The sequence below is a fragment of the Pygocentrus nattereri genome, chromosome 15 (genome assembly GCF_015220715.1).
Source record: "Pygocentrus nattereri isolate fPygNat1 chromosome 15, fPygNat1.pri, whole genome shotgun sequence".
NCBI lineage: Eukaryota > Metazoa > Chordata > Actinopteri > Characiformes > Serrasalmidae > Pygocentrus > Pygocentrus nattereri.
In genome coordinates this window covers 26,980,341-27,005,103 of record NC_051225.1, presented here as the reverse complement: position 1 = coordinate 27,005,103, position 24,763 = coordinate 26,980,341, and the positions used below count along the sequence as shown (strand labels likewise).

At 42.1% G+C, this 24,763-nt stretch overlaps 2 protein-coding genes and 2 long non-coding RNA genes across 8 annotated transcripts; 1 reads left to right on the top strand and 3 right to left on the bottom strand.

Annotated features, from left to right (window-relative positions):
* Positions 1-38: 38 nt before the first annotated feature.
* LOC119265240 lies at positions 39-702 on the bottom strand. Its single transcript, XR_005131515.1, has 3 exons — positions 589-702; positions 398-506; positions 39-144 (listed from the first exon to the last, which is right to left on the bottom strand). It is a non-coding gene; the product is annotated as an uncharacterized LOC119265240 (long non-coding RNA).
* A 4,960-nt stretch (positions 703-5,662) lies between these two features.
* On the bottom strand, positions 5,663-13,159 carry LOC108435898. 3 transcript variants are annotated; one of them, XR_001858483.2, is made up of 5 exons: positions 12,878-13,159; positions 7,271-7,377; positions 7,044-7,152; positions 6,835-6,925; positions 5,663-6,716 (listed from the first exon to the last, which is right to left on the bottom strand). It is a non-coding gene; the product is annotated as an uncharacterized LOC108435898 (long non-coding RNA). The 3 variants fall into 3 exon arrangements; XR_005131512.1 differs by lacking the exon at positions 12,878-13,159 and adding an exon at positions 7,493-8,714; XR_001858484.2 differs by lacking the exon at positions 12,878-13,159 and adding an exon at positions 7,503-8,704.
* A 198-nt stretch (positions 13,160-13,357) lies between these two features.
* On the top strand, positions 13,358-24,261 carry rbbp9 (retinoblastoma binding protein 9). 2 transcript variants are annotated; one of them, XM_017712025.2, is made up of 6 exons: positions 13,358-13,711; positions 14,445-14,487; positions 14,591-14,696; positions 15,412-15,497; positions 16,032-16,292; positions 23,607-24,261. In XM_017712025.2, exons 1-5 carry the CDS (start codon positions 13,616-13,618, stop codon positions 16,253-16,255), a joined length of 555 nt encoding a protein of 184 aa, XP_017567514.1. In that variant the 5' UTR covers positions 13,358-13,615; the 3' UTR covers positions 16,256-16,292; positions 23,607-24,261. The 2 variants fall into 2 exon arrangements, with proteins under 2 accessions (XP_017567514.1, XP_017567513.1); XM_017712024.2 differs by lacking the exon at positions 23,607-24,261 and having other exon boundaries at positions 16,032-16,466.
* On the bottom strand, positions 17,581-24,465 carry sirt7 (sirtuin 7). Of its 2 annotated transcripts, none has more exons than XM_037545296.1 (10): positions 24,254-24,465; positions 23,586-23,660; positions 23,038-23,142; positions 22,882-22,952; positions 22,724-22,796; positions 21,186-21,284; positions 20,337-20,573; positions 20,167-20,247; positions 19,936-20,042; positions 17,581-19,211 (listed from the first exon to the last, which is right to left on the bottom strand). In XM_037545296.1, exons 1-10 carry the CDS (start codon positions 24,356-24,358, stop codon positions 19,010-19,012), a joined length of 1,155 nt encoding a protein of 384 aa, XP_037401193.1. In that variant the 5' UTR covers positions 24,359-24,465; the 3' UTR covers positions 17,581-19,009. The 2 variants fall into 2 exon arrangements, with proteins under 2 accessions (XP_037401193.1, XP_017567512.2); XM_017712023.2 differs by having other exon boundaries at positions 23,586-23,723; positions 24,254-24,463.
* Positions 24,466-24,763: the final 298 nt, after the last annotated feature.

The following is a 24,763-nucleotide window of genomic DNA, read 5'->3' as shown; positions in this document are numbered from 1 at the left end:
TCATCCTAACTCCCCCCTTGGTCCGTTTTCCTCACCATTCATATTGTACTGAGTCCACCATCTTCATGGACGTGGTCCTAGGTCTATCATTATCATGTGTGTTGTCCTCATCTTCCTGTCTGTTGTCCTCAATCCATTATCAATCTATGAATAAATCAATGCAAGGCCTTTTGTTTAATACAAAAGCACCACTCATCCTAACTCCCCCTTAGTCCGTTTTCCTCACCATTCGTATTGTACTGAGTCCACCATCTTCATGGACGTGGTCCTGAGTCCATCGTTATCATGTGTGTTGTCCTCAATCCATTATCAATCTATGAATAAATCAATGCAAGGCTTTTTGTTTAATACAAAAGCACCACTCATCCTAACTCCCCCCTTGGTCCGTTTTCCTCACCATTCGTATTGTACTGAGTCCACCATCTTCATGGACGTGGTCCTAGGTCCATCATTATCATGTGTGTTGTCCTCATCTTCCTGTCTGTTGTCCTCAATCCATTATCAATCTATGAATAAATCAATGCAAGGTCTTTTGTTTAATACAAAAGCACCACTCATCCTAACTCCCCCTTGGTCCGTTTTCCTCACCATTCGTATTGTACTGAGTCCACCATCTTCATGGACGTGGTCCTGAGTCCATCGTTATCATGTGTGTTGTCCTCAATCCATTATCAATCTATGAATAAATCAATGCAAGGCCTTTTGTTTAATACAAAAGCACCACTCATCCTAACTCCCCTTTAGTCTGTTTTCTTCACCATTCGTATTGTACTGAGTCCACCATCTTCATGGACGTGGTCCTGAGTCCATCGTTATCATGTGTGTTGTCCTCAATCCATTATCAATCTATGAATAAATCAATGCAAGGCCTTTTGTTTAATACAAAAGCACCACTCATCCTAACTCCCCCTTAGTCCGTTTTCCTCACCATTTGTGTTGTCCTGAGTTCATCATTGTCATCATGTGCATTGTCCTGAGTGCACCATCTTCATCATGTGCGTTATCCTGAGTTCTGCATCATTGTGTATGTTATCCTCATCTTCATGTCTGTTGTCCTCAATCCATTATCAATCTGAATAAATCAATGCAAGGCCTTTTGTTTAATACAAAAGCACCACTCATCCTAACTCCCCCTTAGTCCGTTTTCCTCACCATTTGTGTTTTCCTGAGTCCATCATTGTCATCATTTGCATTGTACTGAGTCCACCATCTTCATGGACGTCGTCCTGAGTCCATCGTTATCATGTGTGTTGTCCTCATCTTCATGTCTGTTGTTCTGACTTCATTATCAATCTATGAATAATCAGTGCAAGGCCTCTTAATACAGTAAGTAATACTTACTGTATTAAGTAATACTCAAAAGCACCACTCATCCTAACTCTTTCCAGATTTCTGACACAGAAACCAGGAATTCAACACGCACTTACTACACCTTACCCTTATTACCAACACAGCCAGCAGTGGAAGTCAGATCAGATCTCGGTAGAGTCCGTCTTCCGGTGTTAATTAACACATTAGGGTCGTGCCGTTGCCTTCACAGAGTGCTTTTAAGAGGTTGGGGGTGCCGGTGTTCTGTCGACCTGTGCTACTCATCGAGCTGTCCTACTTCGATTTACTGCGCATGCGTACATCGCTTTCTAAGCTAATTTGTAGGAAGGCTCATCAATTCTTGCTACCTTGGTTAGAAAGTGTGTAATTAATGGTGAGTGTTTATTGCTTTTAATTAATTTAATACTTTACACTATTACTACTGTATATTTACTGTAAACGCAAAAGTAATTTGCATTTTAGACATTTGTTAACGCCGCAGAAATGTTAGAAAAGTATGGCACAAGTTTTACTGTTGAAATCGTTAGGGTTAGCGTGTACGGTGACAAAGCGTAATAAAATCGATATGTGCTACCCATAATATAATTCAGGTAGGAGGATCTGACACTATTTTTAGCCTATCGATATGTGCTACCCATAATATAATACAGGTCGGATTTTGAATCCCATCTGTTTGTTCAGATACGTACTGCCAAGTTGGAAACATTGGAGTAAGCTATTAATGTAGCTTCTGAATTGGAACTTATACGTGGGTTGGAGCAGTCTCCATCTAAACAGCCAACCCAAGTATTGGTTAATACAGCTACCGTCTTAGACTCCCAAATGCATACATTTTTGGGAGTAGTAGAGGGCCTTAGACAGGATGTAAAAACCCTTCAGAATACTGTCAAAAATCTTCGGTCGAGAATTGGTGAGAGTTTTGAGAGTTCTAAAACGTATGAGGGGCAGAACCAAGGGAGGATTGTGGGGGAGAGAGCTCCTGAAAGGGGGGTCTGTTGGGAATGTGGATGTAATCGTCATATTAAGAGGGATTGTCTGTATTTGAAGGGAAACTAGAGGGAGCTGGTTCAGCAGGCCTAATGCCAGCTCCCTGTTTTACCAGGTCAGGGCCTATTATTAGTGACGCCTCCAGGGGATTATGGGCTGGGGGTATATGTGTCCGCCCAGGTTGGGGGTCATGATGGACACCTTTTAATAGATACAGGAGCTCAGGTGTCCATTATTTCTAAAAAAAATTGGTTAGAAATTACAGGGGGTAGATCTGATCTCCAAAATTATGAGGGTCGAGTGGCTGTAGCTAATGGTGGTGAGATGGAGATTTTGGGGAAGTGGCAGACCGTATGCCAGTTTGGAGCCCTTGCCCTGGTAGTAGAGTTTTTGGTCGATGACATACCTTTGGGGATTTTGTTGGGGATGGATTTTCTTCAGAGGTATGGTGCTGCTCGCAGTATACATACTGACCAGGGGAGAAATTTTGAATCCCATCTGTTTGGTGAATTGTGCAGATTGTTAGATATGTGTGATGGGCATGAAGGGGAGGGGTTGTGGGACAGCGATGTGAGCTGATGAGGATCAGGTGTGTAAGTAGAAAGGAGGGGGGATGGTTTGAAAAGGGGGGGAGAGCATGATGGCGTCGGCTGGAGCTGGGTGCGGGGCTTTGTTGTGGTGGCATTTCGTCAAAGAGTTTGAGGACTCGTGGTAGAATGGGGCAGCTGGAACGCGGTTGAAAGACTTTTGTGAACTTTGTGCGATGAACTAAGCTATTATTTTGGGTGACTATTTAACTAATAAAAACCGAGGGAGATGCTGACCGGAGGAGGGCAAATATTATCTGGACGACGACGGACTTCGGCATTCCACGGGGGGGGCTCGACGGCCACCCAGCGAGGGAAGTCTGGAATATTTTTATCAAATTTTGTAGGTGTGAATGTGTGTGTGTGTGTGTGTGTGTGTGTGTGTTGTATGTAGTGGACAGGATGTAAAAACCCTTCAGAATACTGTCAAAAATCTTCAGTCGAGAATTGGTGAGAGTTTTGAGAGTTCTAAAATGTATGAGGGGCAGAACCAAGGGAGGATTGTGGGGGAGAGAGCTCCTGAAAGGGGGGTCTGTTGGGAATGTGGATGTAAACGTCATATTAAGAGGGATTGTCCGTAATTGAAGGGAAACTAGAGGGAGCTGGTTCAGCAGGCCTAATGCCAGCTCCCTGTTTTACCAGGTCAGGGCCTCTTTTTAGTGTCGCCTCCAGGGGATTATGGGCTGGGGGTATATGTGTCCGCCCAGGTTGGGGGTCATGATGGACACCTTTTAATAGATACAGGAGCTCAGGTGTCCATTATTTCTAAAAAAAAATTGGTTAGAAATTACAGGGGGTAGATCTGATCTCCAAAATTATGAGGGTCGAGTGGCTGTAGCTAATGGTGGTGAGATGGAGATTTTGGGGAAGTGGCAGACCGTATGCCAGTTTGGAGCCCTTGCCCTGGTAGTAGAGTTTTTGGTCGATGACATACCTTTGGGGATTTTGTTGGGGATGGATTTTCTTCAGAGGTATGGTGCTGCTCGCAGTATACATACTGACCAGGGGAGAAATTTTGAATCCCATCTGTTTGGTGAATTGTGCAGATTGTTAGATATGTGTGATGGGCATGAAGGGGAGGGGTTGTGGGACAGCGATGTGAGCTGATGAGGATCAGGTGTGTAAGTAGAAAGGAGGGGGGGTGGTTTGAAAAGGGGGGGAGAGCATGATGGCGTTGGCTGGAGCTAGGTGCGGGGCTTTGTTGCGGTGGCGTTTCGTCAAAGAGTTTGAGGACTCGTGGTAGAATGGGGCAGCTGGAACGCGGTTGAAAGACTTTTGTGAACTTTGTGCGATGAACTAAGCTATTATTTTGGGTGACTATTTAACTAATAAAAACCGAGCGAGACGCTGACCGGAGGAGGGCAAATATTATCTGGACGACGACGGACTTCGGCATTCCACGGGGGGGTCTCGACGGCCACCCGGCGAGGGAAGTCTGGAATATTTTTATTAAATTGTGTGTGTGTGTGTGTGTGTGTGTGTGTTGTATGTAGTGTATTGTCATTTAACTGCTCAGGGCTATCGACCTCGTCAATCACAGTACAGGGTATATCGAAGTGTTTTATCACAAGCGTGTGTGCGTGCAGTGTTAGTTTGCTGTGAGATATTTACATTTTGGAAAGAGTGGCACGTGTTGCAGTGAAATTTACATGCTGGACTGTTGAGGGACTAAATGTTAGCCCTTGTATGTTTTAACACATTTGATTGTTAATAAAGACTGTTATATGGAGACAATTTATACTTGCTGTGTGTGCAGGTGTGTTATCGGGCTCACCCGGACCAGACCGGGTATTTAAAGGTGGTGGCAGCGTATAATATTGGTCCAGTGGCTGAAAGCCCTCTAGTGGTTCCCAAAGGGAATTATAGGTATTCCTTTAGGGACACCACATAAAAAAGTGGGGGGTCATTACAGTATTTTAGCCTATCGATATGTGCTACCCATAATATAATACAGGTAGGAGGATCTGACACTATTTTTAGCCTATCGATATGTGCTACCCATAATATAATACAGGTAGGAGGATCTGACACTATTTTTAGCCTATCGATATGTGCTACCCATAATATAATACAGGTAGGAGGATCTGACACTATTTTTAGCCTATCGATATGTGCTACCCCTAATATCACAAAATAGTCGCGGTATTATTTTTCGACACGGTAGCACATATCGATAGATACGATCTATAAATATACGCTACGGTAGGACGTCTCGACGAAGTAGGACAAATCGATAGAACACCGGCGGGAAGGTATTGGGGGCGGAGTTGGCGGCGGTGTACAGACGCCTAACGACGCCTGCTTACCACAGCCCTTCTCCGCCTGCGCACGGCTCCAGCCCTCCTCCTCTTGGGCACGGGGCGAATGGCTCTGCGCATGCGTCTGCGAGGCATTCCGATCGTTACTACGGTGGTATCTGCTGTTACAGATCGCGGGACGTGGCACCCCTATTTATATCCTCGGTTTGATGACGTCATCACGCGCTCCAACAAAACTACCGTCTTAGAAAAAAGCCGGTTCACTTCTCTCATTGTTATGTAACAGCTGCCCACTGCAGCCTCACGAGCGTTCATCATTGTTACGTCACCAGGGGCGGGGCGGGGCGGGGCGTGGCGGGGCGGGGCGGGGGGGGCTCCAACGTCACTGAGATAATCACATCTTCAAACAGTAATAAATCCGTAGAGGATCGATCAGGAGGGATGCCATATGTTTCTGTCATTGATGTTATTTCTTTGACGCCACCATTTTGGTTGGCAACATCAAGTTCATTCAAGTAAGACACTTCTAAATCTCATTTTAAAGCGCATATTTGGGTTTATTGCGTTCATTTTACCTCATTTGTTGCAGCAGTGATAACAAATGAAAGCTATGCTATTTGAACTGTCCTGTCATGTCGCACGGTGGCCACGAGATGGCAGCAGGCACCATATTATGAAAAAACCCGCCCCCCTGCGCTGCGATTGGCTAATAATTCACCAGAAGAGCAGCCAGAGCTGTGGTAGAGCTTCTCCTCACCTCTAGGCAAGTAGAGGAAGAATAAGGCGTGTAAGGGATGTACTGTATCACAACAACAACAATAATAATAATAAAAGCTGTTAAATACATTAAATCTGTGCATTCTATGAAGTCTTTAGTAAACAAAAGTATATTTCCACTTATGTACCAGACAAAGTCTTTAAATGTTGATCTAGACTAGATTTCAGAAGAGCGGCGTTGTAAGAATGAAGGAGATTGCCCATAGTTACTTCTGGTGGCCAGGGTTAGATGCAGCTATCGAGGAGAAAGCCAAGGCTTGTTCATCTTGTCAGAAACACAGAAACATGCCACAATAGCACCGCTACACCCATGGGAATTTTTAAACGAGCCACGGCAAAGAATTCATGTAGACTTCACTGGTCATTTTGAACATCATGTTTCTGACACAGGAAGCTTTGGAGACCTTACCCCTATTACCAACTCAGGGAGCAGCAGAAGTCAGACCAGATCTTGGTAGAGTCCACCATCATGTGTGTTGTCCTGAGTTCTGCATCATTGTGTGTGCGGTCCTGAATCAGTCACTCAGCAATGGAAGTCATAACAGAATGAGTGACTCAGCAGTGGAAGTCAGAACAGATTTTGGCAGAGTCCATCTTCATATTTAGTTCAGTGTGCAGTGTTAACTAATACAACATGGTTGTACAGTAGCTTTTGCTTTTATTCATGCATAAGAATGGGGGGGGGGGGTAATAGGCGCCGATCGATGCTTCATCTCCATGTGTGTTGTCCCGGGTCCATCTCCTTCTTCATGTCTGTTGTCCTCAATCCATTATCCATCTATGAATAAATCAATGCAAGGCCTTTTGTTTAATACAAAAGCACCACTCATTCTAACTCCCCCTTAGTCCGTTTTCCGCACCACTCATCCTAACTCCCCCTTAGTCCGTTTCCTTACCATTCGTATTGTACTGAGTCCACCATCTTCATGTGTGTTGTCCCGGGTCCATCTCCTTCTTCATGTCTGTTGTCCTCAATCCATTATCCATCTATGAATAAAGCAATGCAAGGCCTTTTGTTTAATACAAAAGCACCACTCATCCTAACTCCCCCTTAGTCCGTTTTCCGCACCACTCATCCTAACTCCCCCTTAGTCCGTTTCCTTACCATTCGTATTGTACTGAGTCCACCATCTTCATGAACGTGGTCCTAGGTCCATCATTATCATGTGTGTTGTCCTCATCTTCCTGTCTGTTGTCCTCAATCCATTATCAATCTATGAATAAATCAAAGCAAGGCCTTTTGATTAATACAAAAGCACCACTCATCCTAACTCCCCCTTAGTCCGTTTTCCACACCACTCATCCTAACTCCCCCTTAGTCCGTTTCCTTACCATTCGTATTGTACTGAGTCCACCATCTTCATGGACGTGGTCCTGAGTCCATCGTTATCGTGTATTGTCCTCATCTTCATGTCTGTTGTTCTGACTTCATTATCAATCTATGAATAATCAGTGCAAGGCCTCTTCATACAGTAAACAATACTCAAAAGAAACACTCATCCTAACTCTTTCCAGATTTCTGACACAGAAACCAGGAATTCAACACGCACTTACTACACCTTACCCATATTACCAACACAGCCAGCAGTGGAAGTCAGATCAGATCTGATCTCGGTAGAGTCCGTCTTCTGGTGTTGATTAACACATTAGCTTCGTGCCGTTGCCTTCGCAGAGTGCTTTTAAGAGGTTGGGGGTGCCGGCGGGATGGTATTGGGGGCGGAGATGGCGGCGGTGTACAGACGCCTAACGACGCCTGCGTACCACAGCCCTTCTCCGCCTGCGCACGGCTCCAGCCCTCCTCCTCTTGGGCACGGGGCGAATGGCTCTGCGCATGCGTCTGCGAGGCATTGCGATCGTTACTACGGTGGTATCTGCCGTTACAGATCGCCGGACGTGGCACCCCTATTTATATCCTCGGTTTGATGACGTCATCACGCGCTCCAACAAAACTATCGTCTTAGAAAAAAGCCGGTTCACTTCTCTCATTGTTACGTGACAGCTGCCCACTGCAGCCTCACGAGCGTTCATCATTGTTACGTCACCAGGGGCGGGGCGTGGCGGGGGGCTCCAACGTCACTGATAATCACATCTTCAAACAGTAATAAATCAGTAGAGGATCGATCAGGAGGGATGCCATATGTTTCTGTCATTGATGTTATTTCTTTGACGCCACCATTTTGGTTGGCAACATCAAGTTCATTCAAGTAAGACACTTCTAAATCTCATTTTAAAGCGCATATTTGGGTTTATTGCGTTCATTTTACCTCATTTGTTGCAGCAGTGATAACAAATGAAAGCTATGCTATTTGAACTGTCCTGTCATGTCGCACGGTGGCCACGAGAAGGCAGCAGGCACCACCCGCCCCCCTGCGCTGCGATTGGCTAATAATTCACCAGAAGAGCAGCCAGAGCTGTGGTAGAGCTTCTCCTCACCTCTAGGCAAGTAGAGGAAGAATAAGGCGTGTAAGGGATGTACTGTATCACAACAACAATAATAATAATAATAAAAGCTGTTAAATACATTAAATCTGTGCATTCTATGAAGTCTTTAGTAAACAAAAGTATATTTCCACTTATGTACCAGACAAAGTCTTTAAATGTTGATCTAGACTAGATGTTCTATATTTTCTAGAGTCCAGTTCTCCTGGACAATAGCCCTGTAGAACTCTTTTATCACACCTGATTCAGCTTGTCAGTTAAATAGCAACTACCTACATTAGTTGGATACAAAGCATAGAGAATGCAGGTAATACAATACAGTGCATACAGTTATATGCAAAGTTTGTGCACCCCTGGTCAGTTTCCAGTTTCCATGTTGATTTTCTAAGGGAAAATAAGTGAACACATCCTCTTGCAGTGTTTCCACACTTTGTATTTGTTTTCAAACATGTTCAGTGCAGGAAAGATACAGTAGTTGTGCATTCATTTGTTTTAACTTAGAAGAAGAAAAAAAAACATGGAATTTTACCAGGGGTGCTCAAACTTCTGCATACGACTGCATGTGTGGTTCCAGCTACATACATTCAATATTGTTTACCTAACTGAGGGTGCAGAGCTGAAACATCACAGTTAGGCGATTGTTTGACTAAGAAGTTTTAACTAAAGAAGCTTGAGCTGGGGAAACTCTGTTCTCTGTTAACTCAAGGTAAATTACTCGGGACTAGAGGTGGGTAATCCAGGTCCAAAAGTAAAAATCCTCCCCAGGATTTTGTTCCAACTGCCTGAACATCTTTGCTGCTGGTTTGAGAAATTTAGAGAAGTGTAGCAGTTGGAAGAAAATCCTGTGTGTGTATGTATGTATGTATGTAGGAGTGTCTATAGGTGTGGATGTATGCGTGAGTACAGTCATGGCCAAAAGTTTTGAGAATGACACATTATATTTTCACATGATCTGCTGCCCTCTGGTTTTTATGTGCGTTTGTCGGATGTTTTTATCACATACAGAAATATAATTGCAATCATGTTATGAGTAACAAAAGCTTTTATTGACAGTTAGAATGAGTTAATGCAGCAAGTCAATATTTGCAGTGTTGACCCTTCTTATTCAGGACCTCTGCAATTCTCCCTGGCATGCTCTCAATCAACTTCTGGATCAAATCCTGACCGATAATAGTCCATTCTTGCACAATCAATGCTTGCATTTTGTCAGAATTTGTAGGTTTTTGTTTGTCCACCCGTTTCTTGATGATTGACCACAAGTTCTCAATGGGACTAAGATCTGGGGAGTTTCCAGGCCATGGACCCAAAATCTCTATGTTTTGTTCCCTGAGCCATTTAGTTATCACCTTTGCTTTATGGCAAGGTGCTCCATCATGCTGGAAAAGGCATTGTTGATCACCAAACTGCTCTTGGACGGTTGGGAGAAGTTGCTCTCGGAGGACATTCTGGTACCATTCTTTATTCATGGCTGTGTTTTTAGGCAAGACTGCGCGAGAGCCGATTCCCTTGGCTGAGAAGCAACCCCACACATGAATGGTTTCAGGATGCTTTACAGTTGGCACGAGACAAGACTGGTGGTAGCGCTCACCTCGTCTTCTCTGAACAAGCTGTTTTCCAGATGTCCCAAACAATCGGAAAAGGGATTCATCAGAGAAAATGACTTTACCCCAGTCCTCAGCAAGCCACTCCCTGTACCTTTTGCAGAATATCAGTCTGTCCCTGATGTTTTTCTGGAGAGAAGCGGCTTCTTTGCTGCCCTCCTTGAGACCAGGCCTTGCTCCAAGAGTCTCCGCCTCACAGTGCGTGCAGATGCACTCACACCTGCCTGCTGCCATTCCTGAGCAAGCTCTGCACTGCTGGTAGCCCGATCCCGTAGCTGAAACACTTTTAAGAGATGGTCCTGGCGCTTGCTGGTCTTTCTTGGGCGTCCTGGAGCCTTTTTGGCAACAATGGAACCTCTCTCCTTGAAGTTCTTGATGATGCGATAGATTGTTGACTGAGGTGCAGTCTTTCTAGCTGCGATACTCTTCCCTGTTAGACCATTTTTGTGCAGTGCAATGATGACTGCACGTGTTTCTTTAGAGATAGCCATGGTTAACAGAAGAGAAACAATGATGCCAAGCACCAGCCTCCTTTTTAAGTGTCCAGTGGTGTCATTCTTACTTAATCATGACAGATTGATCTTGTCCTCATCAACACCCACACCTGTGTTAATGGAGCAATCACTGAAACGATGTTAGCTGGTCCTTTTAAGGCAGGGCTGCAATGAAGTTGAAATGTGTTTTGGGGGATAAAGTTCATTTTCTAGGCAAATATTGACTTTGCAATTAATTGCTGTTAAGCTGATCACTCTTTATAACATTCTGGAGTATATGCAAATTGCCATTATAAAAACTGAAGCAGTAGACTTTGTAAAAATTAATATTTGTATCATTCTCAAAACTTTTGGCCATGACTGTAGGTGTATATATGGGCGAGGATGTATATATGAGGTTGAGTGTGTGTGAGGACAGCTGGTTCTGGGTCGGGGGATTGCTGTCCCCGGTCCTCTCCCGGGTGCTCCCCTGTGGTTGCTACTTCCCCCCCGGATGGGGGGCGCCTTGGGGTTTCAGGGCCTGGCCTGGTGCTCCGGCGTGACGGTTGGCCCGCTCCCCTGGGTGGTTGGGTTCCGGGGTGGGTCAGGGCCCCTCGGCGGGGATGGGGCCCTGCTGGGTGGTGGGTACCTCGCGGGCGTATGAGGCGCTGGGTCTTTGCTGCTGCCTCGTGATGGGGGGGGCATCCTGGGGGCGGCTCTGGTTCCTCTGGTTCCCCTGGACCTGTGCTCCATGGCGGGGGGGCGGGTTGGGGGGGGTGCTGTCCGGAGTCCCCCTCTCCCTTCCGCTGGGGTGGGCATGCAGGGGTCACTGGGAGATGCGGCCAAGGGTCTTTCCCTGGTCTTTCTCTGCCTTCCTCTGGCCTCTGGGGAGATGTCGCAGCTTTCTGCCCTCGCTATTGAGTGCATCTTGTGACAAATTTATACTGTACTGTACTGACAAACACACACACCCACACCCTCACCCACATACATCACAGTCATTTGTGCAGTATTTCCAAGTGCTGTACGTCTCAGGTACACTTTCTTCTCTTTTCTCAGGAGCAGCAGTTGGTGAACCATCGTGTTTTTTCTGCCCTTTTGTTATTTCCCTTTTTTACTCCCCCCCCCCCCCCCCCCTTTATCTCTCCTCTCCCTTCTTTACAGATTCCCCTGGCCTGTCAAGTCTGGCATGATGTTAACACATTTCATTAAAATATCAAATGTATAAACAAAATGAAATTAAATAATTAAAAAAGAAAGAAAGAAAGAAAGAAAGAAACACGGACAAGATGAGCCTATAATCTATAGTGCTCATTTTGGAAAAGTAAATTTGTTTGGCACAGTAATGCAGTCTGACCATAATTCTGATTGCAAATCTGCCAGACAAGACAGGCAAAAAAAAAAAAGGAAGAAAATCCTGGGGAAAATCCTGGATTACCCACCTCTACTCGGGGTGGTCTTTCCACTAGGCAAATGCGGCAGCCACGTAGGGCCCAATGAGCCAAGGGGCCCCCATGAAAATACAGGTTAGATGTAGGCCCAATCCCATTTCTTATTTTTATCCCTACCCATTGTTTTTTCCATTTTAACCCTCCCCTTTGAAACTGAGTTAGAAGGGGTAGTGGTTGAAATCTTCCCCCTCTGAAATGGGACGACCCTTCAAGAACTAGATACGTCATCAGTTCTCCTCAGCGCCTTTTATGTAAACAGACGAGACGAGGTTTTCCGGCCATTTCCAACACGCCGCCTCCAGCTGTGGTGATCTCACTTGTGTGTCACATGACAGGACAGGTGAATCATATTCTAATAAGCCTGAATAAAACAACCAGGACGTGTTTTCCTATTTTATATCCATACTATAGCAATAGTGGTATAATCACACTGACATTTGCCTTTTATCCGAAGGAGACTGAAAAGCGTGGAACTCACGATTCATTCACAGTTTCAGTTTTACACGTCAATCAATCAAACGAGCCACCAAATTAAAAAAAAGAGCGCAAATAAAAAACGACATCACTTCATTTACAGCTACTAGCGCTGCTCTGCAGGCCACCCTGCCGGCCTGCAGTGACAACAGAGGAGGGGGGAGTTCAGCTCCTCACTGCTTAAATACATTTATGGCGTCATCCGCCTTCAAAAATGGGGGCAGTTATTTATTATCACCACCAAGAATTCTTCGGTGATATGAAGCTGAACTTAGCTTCCTAATCGCCAGCTTCATGATCGATTCCCCGAAGGGTGAGGCAACCTCAGGTACCACAACATAACTGCTGCACCATTTAAGCTGGAACGGGAAAATTCGCCCGGTAGCGACCAAGACATCAGCGTACTACTAGCGATTTTTATCCGTTATGAAGGAAATGACCATAAAACGCTATTGCGATGGTTCTTACACTACAGCGGCTTTTGAACAGAGAAATACTTACATGGATGTGTCTCTTTGGCCGCTTGTGCAGCCATCTTCCCGACGATTGGCATAGCGTTCTGGGAATTTTCTCATAACACTCTCATAAAAATCTCCGTTTAAAGGTCCATGAAGGCCTAACACTTCACCCTACCCCTCCATCTCAACACCAATCGGGACAACCCTACCCCTAGGGCTAAGTGTTAGGGGCAAGGGGTGAAATGGGATTGGGCCGTGCGGTACGTGCGCTTATGTCCAGTAATGTCAGTGCAGCCCGTCCCTCAGCCACGGGTACAGTGGACTGTTACCTGAAGACACAACAGCGGCCAGACTGTAGCAGAGAAACGCAGAAATACTGAGAAAAGCAGAACGTTTGTCGCTTCACTCCCAAAGTTAATTTATGTATGTATTTATTATTTAGTTCAGAGTGCTGCCCAGGGTCAGCAGCACATAATGCTAATGCTAATGTCAGTACCGGTAGCTTCAGTGCTTGGATAATTTCATATTACACTACATGTTCTTACTAATTAAACGATAAACTAAAACAGTACAACCCATAAAAGACACGTTGCCAGATACGTCTTTTTTGGGAAAACTCTAAAAACCTAGTAGGTGCTGTGAGAGAAAGGCAGGATTAACGCCAGGCCCGTAGAGGGAGCTGGAGCGGTTAGCTTGTTTCTGTTCGACGCCTGGAGATCCACCAACTTCCACTGGATGCTGTGGAGCTGCAGTGTCTGACTCCGAGCTGGGGACACGAGTCATGCCTCTGAAGAAAGTCGTGATTGTCCCAGGCAACGGTGCAGGAGATGTGGAGCACTGTAACTGGTATGGTTGGGTCCACAAACAAACAAATAAGGTACGGAGGTGGTGCACAGCTGCGGTGTTTGGGGTTAGGAGCCAACATTTTCAGTTGGTGGGGCAGAACTGTGTGAAACCTGCTTTGCTAACGTTGTTAGACATGAATAAAAGGACCCCTCTGGCCAAAAACTAGAGTTTAATATGTTGAATAGAAAACAAGATAGCCAGGTTGCTGGGTAACCCTGCTAACTTTTAGCTTCTTGTCCTCAACTGACCGGTCATTTTGTTGGTTTATCCGTTAAAAAAAATCAAACAGTCCACCCTGAAAAATCAACCTCAAGGTAGGTGTAGATTTGCGAGACGTCCCACCTTCAAGATACGTTATCAGAAAGAGGTTTTCCTAGTCTTTAAACTGGAAAAGTTTACCGTGTGAGAGTATGCGTGTTTACGATAGACGTGGCAACGATTAAATGTCATTTTGGCCTGAGTTCATTTAAGCTTTTTAATTGTCAATTACTGCTGGTGCTCCTGTTTTAGTCCCGTGTTTCATGACCCTGGTCCTGGAGATCCACCTGCCCTGCACATTGTAGTGTTTCCCTACTCCTGACATCTTATCCCACTAATCAGCTAACTAACAGGTCCTTCCCGAGCTGAAATGACTGTTCAAGCAGGTAAACACTCAAATATGCAGGACCAGGGATGGGAACCTGTGATTTGTTCCAGAAGACTTGCTCCAGCACATTATAATGGTATCTACTGTGTAACTTGACTTGCTCTGCTCCACCTTTCAGATTCCAGGTTTGTCCTGCCAGTTAAAAAACATGCCAGATCCAGGTAGGTAGACGAGTTCACGGATGCTGAGTGAGACCTTCCACAATATGTGGATCTAATTTAGAAGGTATTTGTTTCTTTAACTCATTTTTGACTCATTTAACAGTGACTGCCAGGGAGAGCATATGGCTGCCCTTCATGGAGAAGGACCTGCTGTGCGATGAAGAGACGGTGATCATTGGCCACAGCTCTGGAGCAGCTGCTGCTATGAGGTACCGAATGGACAGCTAGATCTTGAGCTGTGCGTTTTTTCATGTTGTACTTTTGCTTAGTGTTGCTTTTACTAGGGAAAGGTTTGAATGAATCAGCATCAAGCTTTCTCCAAACAGAAGAATGTAGAGGGACACTCCAACCAAATTGAAAAATGCCACCATTGCTACATCTGTTGTAAATATGCCCACTCGCCTCCTACAGCAGTGCCAGAGTAGACTCTAGGGAAAGATTTACTGGTCTAAAAACTAGGAAAAACCTCATTTGATGAATTATCTTGAAGGTAGGAAGATGTTTTGGAACACTAGCGCTTTGAGGTGGATTTTATGGGAGTGCTGTTTTGATATTTTTTCCTCCACTAGCTGGCAAATGCAGAGACCAGACAGCTAACATTGCTGCTAGGAAGCTGAACGTCACATCTGGGGTTTTTTTTGTGCAGTAACTATCCTGCAGAGTCAGGTTGAGCTTAGCGCAGGGGTGCACAACTCCGGTTCTGGAGGGCTGGTGTCCAGCACTGTTTGGTGATTTACCTGCTCACCACACCTGATTATACTCCTCTGTTAATTGGCAGGTTTAGTAGGGGTGTTTGAGTAGGAAAACCTCTAAACTGTGCTGGGCCCTCCAGGACTAGAGTTGTGCAACCTTGGCTTAGCGGGTCATAGACAGGTTTCTCCAAGACATCTGTGATTCCTCTATTCTTCTCTACCTGAACTTTAGATATGCTGAGACCCACAAGGTATTTGGCATCATCCTGGTGGGCGCCTACACCTCAGACCTGGGAGATGAGAATGAGAGGGAGAGCGGTGAGTCATTTTCTACAAGAAATCAAGAAAAGTGTGTTTATTTGTTGTTGTTTTTTTTGAGGCTTTATTTTAGAACTTTGTCTGAAATCTGTGTATTAAAGCTTGTATGTCTTTTATTTTCCATATTGTCACTGTCACACCAAAATCCTGCCTCTCCAAAATATTATCTTTACACTGAAAGGACGTTTATATAAAGAGGTTTTATTCCAAGTAATTTTATACCACTGCTATTGGTCCCTGTGTGGAGTTTGCATGTTCTCTCCGTGTCTGTGTGGGTTTCCTCTGGGTACTCCGGTTTCTTCCAACAGTCCAAAGACATGCAGTCAGGCCAATTGGACATGCTAGGTGTGAGTGTATGTATGACTGTATGTCTGTCTGTCTGTCTGCCCTGCGATGGAGAGGCGACCTGTCCAGGGTGTATCCTGCCTTCTGCCAGATGACCGCTGGGATAGGCTCCAGCCATATATACACATTTTCTGCTGTTGCCTAACATTCCAAGCCTAAAAGAATTCCATCCTGACCTCTCTCTCTCAGGATATTTTAGCCGGCCATGGGAATGGGACAAGATCAGAGCAAATGTGAAGCACATTGTTCAGTTCGGATCCACAGATGACCCCTTCCTACCTTGGGAGGAGCAGCAGGAGGTAGCAGACGGACTGAAGGCAGAGCTTCACAAATACACAGACCGTGGACATTTTCAGAATACGCATTTCCCAGAGCTCATTGACTCTGTGAGGAAACTGACAAAAGCTGGCTGAGTATGCCACAGGGGCTGCAATCCCAACAGCAGTAATGGTAAGCATGAAACAGTTTCATAAAACAGTACCCAAGAATAAAAAAAGTAAATAATTTAAAGTTTGATACAGTGCATCAGTCTTACCAATACGCCCCACACTTTCTTCTGGATATGTCTAATTTTTTGTTGTTCATGGAAACTGCTGTCAGCGTCTTAAGTTTCCATCCAAAGAGGTTTTTATGAAAATCGTTTTGATGCTTTGAAAAGTTTGGTGATGCCAACACTGGAAATAGAACATGGCAGTAATATTTTAACAACAAAGCTTTTTCTGTTCATAATTAGCAAAAGAAGTGTTTGTTGAGACCTGAAATGTCACAAAAACCTACATTAGAAAAAAAGAACACCTGTATATTTAGTGTCAAGTGACAACTTCCTTCATATTCCTCTTACAACACACAAACACTAACAGCATGGTGAAATGGTGGCTCTGCTCTGAGACAAGGGTTTCAGTTCTTACAGAGACAGATGTCCAAAAAAAGCCTACGGCCTTAATACATGGAACGTGCTCAAACAGCTCTACATGGCAGAGATACGTCTTCTTTCACATAACAGTTCCGATGCAGGATAATGGTGATAATAAAAAAACTACTGTATCAGTAGGTTATGGGGAAAACAGGGAAGCCATTGGTAAACAAGTTGTGACATACATGAAATTAGAGATGGAAATGTGTCAAACACCTTCATTGTTTACTTTGCGTTTGTGGCCCAACATGTTTGTAAACATAAATATTCAATTCACATCGGCTTCTTATGGGGGGAAAATTACTATATATACTGTTATAATAAAAAACATTCATCTTTTCAAAATGTGTTACCACTGCGCTCACATCACAGTAAATCTCATCAAGAGGCTTTATTTTTTTACTTCTAATTATAATGTTATGATGGAAAGCAAATACCACAGTTTTATTCATTTTTATTTACATTTCTTTGAGTCTTAATGAAAAATGTAACTGAGTGGACCTTCAACTTAGTACTGTCAGACTAGATCTTATTTCAAGGTTATCCACAGTTAAGAAAAAAATGATGAAAAAGTGATCTGGATGAATGGACCCATTTCAAATAAAGAAATAAGTAGATAAATAATACAAAAACTAATTCCATATGAATTTGCGATGTTCACAAAATGATTTTGGCAGCTTGAGAATACTAGAAAAAAAATTAAATATTAATTGCATTGTGGGATTTGTATTCTTCTCTGTGGGTCAAAATAAAAAACTTTGAATTATAGCACATGGTGTCCTGTTATTGTAAACCATGGTGAAATAAGTACATTGCAGACTGTAAGACTGTTTTAAAAACTTTTTTTTTATTTATTCACACTGAACAAACTGACACCAACTTTTAAGTGACAGGTTTTACAATAGAAATTCAAGACTTACAAAATATCCATTTAAACATTTACAATAAACCAACAAGAAGCGCAACATAAAGACCTACAAACTCACCAGAAACTATTAGAATAAATGTGTAGGTCAGTCCTACTTCAGTCTTCTGTTTTAAATGTGAAACAGACTGCAGGAGGTAGGTTAAAGCAAAACCCTCTCTGGGTTAAACATCTTTTTGTACACTATTCAAATATTAATCTTAGTAAGCTATGTTAAAGTGAACATGGGAAGACAGATTTAATACAATTCTCATTTCTTTGAGGATCAGTGAAATTCTTCCACAGGTGTGGTCAGTAACATAATACATCATTTTCATCCTTCCTGCAAACTGAGCTCATGTAAACATCAATACTGTAAGCAGTGCTGGAGTTATTAAGTTAAATCTGCCATTAGATTAGCTAGAAGATTCAGAGGCAACTTTAGCCTTCTTTTTAATTGAGCAGTCACACAGCATCCTTTCCAAAAAAGGCACTGTTACAGTCAAAGCTGTATATTATTAATGAAGTAGCTTCACAAAAGTAGCTTTAGTGGAACAAACGGATGTGCAGGAGCTCAGATTATGAAACTATACACTGCAGGAGTCAGTAAAACAAAGTTAGTTTTAACTAATCAACACTGTTGATAATAATGGAACACATCAGGTTTTCTATAAATCTTGTAATAAGATTAATAGTTAATTCTGTTCATTTCATCCAACAATTTTTCCAAAATTTCTGCATTAATCAATTGTTGATGTAAACAGCTTTTATATGTAATATTAGCAATATAGTGGTAAATCCAGAAAAAAATATTTTGGGTACTACTTTGTCTCAACACCCTATGATTAATGTATTAAAAATCAATTTTAGGCCAAAACCTTATCTCTGTGAGGTAGCTTTCAGAGGAATTAAACTGATAGACATCTGGTTCCTATCACCACCACTGAAGAATTCTGACTTAAGTTTCTCTAGAAAGGAGCATTTCAAACCAATAAACAGTCATTGACAGTGGTTATCATAATGTTTTTATGCAGAAATTTTTAAAACTGGGTTGAATTTAACTTAATCTCATTACCCCAACCAAGTCTACATGCATGTTCACTACAGTCTTGAAAAACTGCCATGTATTGCTTGGGTTGACTACCTGAGAAGACAAAAGCAAGGTGCAAACAGCTAACACTGAAACCACTTACCACTCAAACCCATGATTATACCCATGATTTATTCCCTCATAGGAACATTCCACTTTTTTTGCAATCAAGTGTTGTTATGAAGTCTATTTGTCTCATTAGACCAAGCATTAGTTACATAACTAATGTATTATTTTATTTAAGCAAAAACACCAGTACACTATGTTGCTTTTCTTTTCTTCCTTGCTTTGGTGTAGCCTCGTCCAAACCACCCACCCTTTATCACATTCTCTTCAGCTTTACTGCTTGAATTTGGCACAGAATCCACCAAAGCAGCAGGGGGCACTAGCATTTTACGAGTGTGACTGTGCTCTTCATCTGGTCTGAGGGGTGTTGCTAAACTGAAGATGGGGTCCTCTGTTCTGTTATTGAAATACACACTGGTTAATAAAAAGTATGCTTAAACTTTTTTAAGGTAATCCCTAAACTTGGAACATTGGACAACTACATACATAAATCAAGCAAATCATTATATAGTGTTATTATTTCATGTTAGATGCTCTGTAGTATCTCCAAAATACTAACTTACTGAAATTCTAACAAGAGACTGAAAAACAAATGTCTTAACTTTGAATGGAAGTTGATGGAACAAGATTGATTTTTAAGGCATTCTAATGTTCTGTTCATCATATTTTAACACAGTGTAAGGAACAACAACTGCCATTTTCCAATTCTACAAAAAATGAAGACAAAATGTTTTGTTCTGTCAGCGATGCTATGCTAGTTCTTACAAAAAGTTACACAAAGTTTAATTAAAGAAACACTATGTAAGACTTGGGGATTTAGAGACCTCTCTGGTGGAAATATGTAATTGCAGAAGAACATTTTGCAACCTTGGATGTTCAAACAGAAAGGAAATGTCTGCAGCCATATTCAGTAAAGACAAATGTTGGTGTGGATTTTTAAAGAAATCTCAATAAGTGAGTTAACTTGTAAACAGTAAAAGATGGGTGATTCAAAAGGTAAATAAATGCCACCAAAAAAAAGGTATGTAAACCACATTTAAGCTCCACTGCATCCCTAATAGTAAACACTATGGTACACAGTGTAAAAGGTGACCAAAACGACACCGAGAGGATTACTTGCCTGTTATAGTTTGGTATTTTAATATCCAACTGTTCCATTAGAAGCCTCATTATGTCGTCACATTTTCCATGAATTTTCAGAGTGGCCAGTTCATCTTTTGGTGTCCACTAAGAAAGAAAGAGTGTATTTATTTATCTTTAAATCAACTATCAGTCAATTAAGACTCAACACCTTTTAGTCTTTTCTCTATGCACTGACATCAGGACCCAAACAAGGTGAAGGCAGTAGTACCTGTAAGTTGACGATGTATAGCTTTGGTCTTTTAGCTGCTGGCCTTTTCATGCACCACAAGCAAGCATACTTCTTCAGGACCTGCCCGAGGACCACATGCAAAGTCAGAGACATTACCAAAGGTCAGAACAGGAACGTGTAGAAACGGAACGTGAAAGTCGCTGCCCCACCTTCAAACTGGAGCCGAGGCAGAGGATGAGGTCTGCCTGCTGTGCTGCCTCAGCAGCTCCTTTCCAGTTCAGAGGCTGCTCTAGTGTGCCCCGCTCGCCGAAATGCACGATAGTGTCCCTCAGCTCCCCACCGCAGTGCGGACACTTCCGACCTGTCCCATGCCTGTGCATCGCAGTGCGCTCCGTTACATCAAACAGTCGGATCACTTCCCGTGCCGGAGAGCACGAGAGGCACACCTGTTCGGAATGAAAGGGCATGTTTAAGCAGAAACAATAAGAGTATACACAATGAAAAAGAAGGTAAAAAAAAAAACTAATATAACATACACAAATTTGCCCTTAGTCCAGAACACATCAGCTAAAATACTGCTCTCAAATGATTATTTAATCTTAAATACACTTACATATGTTGGCTGACACTATACATAATATTTACTGTTAAAAGTTTGTTGCATAGCTAAAAACAGTACTAAGTCATTGTGAAGCCAAAATTTTGTCAGTACTTTTGTCCATGTTTATAGATAACAGAAAGTCACAGTATTAGAAACCACAAAAGCAAATCTGTTCCAGATTATTTAATATCTCAACATGGTTTGAGACAAATTTCTGATGTTTATGATTTTATAGGCTTTGCATTACTTCTTATCTCCAGTGCTAAAACTAAACAAGTAAAGTTCTTCACACCAATCACGTGTAACACCAATAAAGTCTTGGCTAGTCAGCTACATTTGGGGTAAGGGGAAAACCCCGTGATGTGTAAGAAACTGGACAGGCAAGTAAATCTTGGGTTCTTAATTGATAACTAATGATTTGGTCAGTAAGTGACATCTATAAAGAAGTGAGGGTCACCTCTATGAACATATTCCCATGTAGCTCAGAGAGGGCGTGTCTGGGAAGGCCACTGCGCAGGTGGAGACCATCACAGTTCTGGGACACCACATGCTGAACCTGCCAATTAAGAGGGTAACAAGCACATTAAATACCTAAGTAGTAGAGGTGCACCAGGTCAGTGCTATAAATAGGAAACTTTACTTGCTCCTATTTGTCCAAAATTGGAATTAGGGGTGGGCACTACAGCAATATTCATTATTATAGCGTGAAATTATGCCACAATATGTTTTTCTGAGTATATGGTGGATGTCATCTAGTGAATAAAGAACAGTGACCAACGACATGTTTCAATACAATGAATGCACAGTATGTAAAACACTCAATATTTTAGTAATTCTTTTTGAAACATGGCACTGCTGGTTTTATTTTCTAGTTTTAACTTACCAAGACACACAAAAAGTAGATTGAGTGATGCATATTTTCTACTTTTAAAATTGTGATATTTTTAAGGGATGACCAATACAGTAACCATGGGCCAATATCTGGTATTTTCCATATATATATATATATATATATATATATATATATATATATATATATATATATATATATATATATATATATATATATATATATCTGCTAATGCCAAAAAAAAACATTTATAAAATGTAGAAATAAGGGCTAGCATTGAAAATAAATATAACATTTATTTCTGCAGGACTACAAATGCGGTAAAATGAATTAAATGCACAGTAACCCAGTAACATCTACACATCCTGCTCATCATTGAGTTTAAGCAGGAAAGCCAAAGTAATACTAACAAGAGTCCTTGGGCAAGACTCCTAAAGTTCTGTTCATTTACCATTCTATGTATATCTAGATAAGAGCATCCGCTAATTGTTTGAATGTTTACAATAACTGGTTTGGTAGTGTAATGTAAATCCATTATCCTTCCTAAGAATTTTCTCTGGCCTTATCTTCACTGCATTGAAAAAAAATAATTACTGGTCATTTGAATTGGCCACAACTATGTTTTCATTAACAGTTAGAATTTATAACCCATAAATTTCATATTGATGCTTTGTGGCCAGCTCTGAATAACTACATTTTGTCAATAACTTTGTGCATTTTTGTAGATGACAGTGTCATAGTCATCAGAAACAGGTCTGTTTGAGATTATTTAACATCTCAACATGGTTTGAGGCAAATGTCTTATGGTTATGATCTTATAAGCTTTGTATAAGTTGTTAGCTACATTAGTCTCGAAGCTCAAAGTGTTAAAACTAAACTTCTGAAAGCAACCATGTCTTGGCAATGTAAATCAATTATACATCTTTAGAATTTTATCCTGTCTTATCCTTATTCCTGTGCATAAAATTATTGGTCATCTTTATTGACCATGACTACGTGTTAGTTATCACATATCATTACTGAGCCATGAATTTTGCATCAATACAATGGGCAGTTGAATTCTGAGGGGCGAGTGGCTGGGCAGCCGAATGACCAGTTTTAGCTAAGAACTGAAATCACAGACAAATTCCAACAAGCGTACTTACTATTCTGGCTTTATGTAACATCTGGATGCACATGTGAGTCAAAGTTGGTTCTGCATCACTGAGATCAGAAGCCCTGTGGAACAGAGGCATCATTTTTAAAGGGTTTCTAAAGGTCCTGTATCTCATGGAAAACTGAAGATGTATGCTGGAACACTCACGCAACATTCCGTCCTTTCTGAAGCTGTGTCCATACTCCGTTTGGGCCGCGGTAATCGGGGATGGACGCAGCCTGGCAATCATTAAAAGGCATTATAAACTTTCAAGAAGTGTGCGGTATACGAAAGCAAAATCACTGTGACCGATGCTGACAGTACCGTGCTGATACCGGCTCCTGTGTAGATAACAGCATGTTGGGCTTGTCTTATCGCTTCAACCAGCTGTTTCACTTTAGTTCTCACATCATCAGCATCGTCAAACAGCTGAATCCAGCACAGCACAACAACAAAGAGGCAGAATGACGATCAAAGTAGTAAAAATTCCAAAATGTTTAATGACAGAATTTAAAAATAATGGTTAAAGAGACAATACTTAGAGACAATTCCCAGCTTTTGTGATGTCACAAAAAACATAGCATTTACATAGCTCCACCCATTCAGCCTGCAATTAGTGTGTTTCAACCCAGACTGCTTTTTAAAGAGGGTAAAATACAGAGTAGCCAATGGCAACAGAGCTTAACATTCGGTGGTCTTAAAGGCACAGTAACAAAAAAAGACTTTAATTCTAAAGGATAAAAAGAGGTTGGGAAATGGTCATACAGAAATGAATTATAACTGGACCTCAAGGACGATAATAAAATGCAAGAAAAATAAAAGCTATGGGCCTTTTAAGCACAACCTTAGAAATGAAACAATGCCAAACCCACCTCTTCTTGCTTCCTTTTCAGGATGTTTCTCCGGATCTGTCGCTTGTCCAGCTCTTGAACAGTGTCCTGATGACCCTGAAGCAGAGCACACTCCTCTTCAGTTCGCTCACATTCAGATTTCTTCAGTATTCTGGCCACCTGTACAAAACCAGATTGACCAGCAGAGTGTAGTACTGCTGCACATGTGAAAAATGCCGGTTTCCCAGACAGACAGATTAAGTCTAGTCTTAGACTAAACTGCTTTCCCAGATCTAGATAAAGCCTAAGCCTAGACTAAAAAGAATTTACTGTGATAATTCACCATTAGCGTAGCAACTTAGCCCGAGACCAAGTTTCATCAATGTCTAGAAAACTGACCCAGATGAATGTGATTTACCAGAAGGGCTTCAGGGGAAACTCTTCATTCATTGTTTCGCACTTACATTAACGGCTCTCTCTTATATAGGCTGTAAACACTGCACATTCTAAATACCATAGAAAGACTCAATTTAATCATATATGTTTTAACACTATTTAAGAAAATCCAGCTGTTATGTTTGAAGGTGGAGCGTCTGCAGGCAGGTTAAGGCTATAATGCCGGTAAGACTACTGACTGACATGCCTTGTACATGCGGCCTATATATTCCTGGAAGTAAATAAAAATGTTCATGTACTGTCTGTGTACTCACCAGTTTAACTGTCTTTCTCTGAGTCTCTTTCTGAATAAGTTTAGCTTTTTCCTGCGCTTTTCTCTCTGCTCGAGAAAGCACAGCGCTCTCTGTTTGGGTCTCCATTTTTGTGAGGCTCGTCTTCCTGCTCCAAGACAGAACGGACCTTACATTTCAAAACAAAAGTTCAAAACAGCGTTTTGATTTACCACCACTTAACATTTCAAATTGGATGTGAGACTGTAATAATAATAAAAATAATAATAATAATAATACAAATAGTCGTTCTTTGTTAATGAGTTAATTTTTTTTTTACTATTTATAATGAGACTTCAGCCAACAGAAGATTTAACAAAATAATTAATGTAAGAAATAACTAAATGGTATATTGTAAGGATGCACAATAATGTTGGAATCATATTGGTATCGGTGCATATAAAGTCAATGTATATAGAGCCCAATATATCAGAAGTATGGGAGCTCAGCGTCATAAATTTTCATCCGAGTACACTCCGAATATGCTGACATCGG

Bases quoted from the DNA above. Each gene is read 5' to 3' on its own strand.
- rbbp9 (XM_017712025.2), top strand. From the start codon at position 13,616: ATGCCTCTGAAGAAAGTCGTGATTGTCCCAGGCAACGGTGCAGGAGAT. The intron at 13,712-14,444 runs GTACGGAGGTGG...TCCACCTTTCAG, and splicing joins TCCACAAACAAACAAATAAG to ATTCCAGGTTTGTCCTGCCA. The intron at 15,498-16,031 runs GTGAGTCATTTT...TCTCTCTCTCAG, and splicing joins TGAGAATGAGAGGGAGAGCG to GATATTTTAGCCGGCCATGG.
- sirt7 (XM_017712023.2), bottom strand. From the start codon at position 24,358: ATGGAGACCCAAACAGAGAGCGCTGTGCTTTCTCGAGCAGAGAGAAAA. The intron at 22,797-22,881 runs GTGAGTGTTCCA...TCTGTTCCACAG, and splicing joins CAGAAAGGACGGAATGTTGC to GGCTTCTGATCTCAGTGATG. The intron at 20,248-20,336 runs GTGGGGCAGCGA...GTCCTCGGGCAG, and splicing joins GCCTCGGCTCCAGTTTGAAG to GTCCTGAAGAAGTATGCTTG.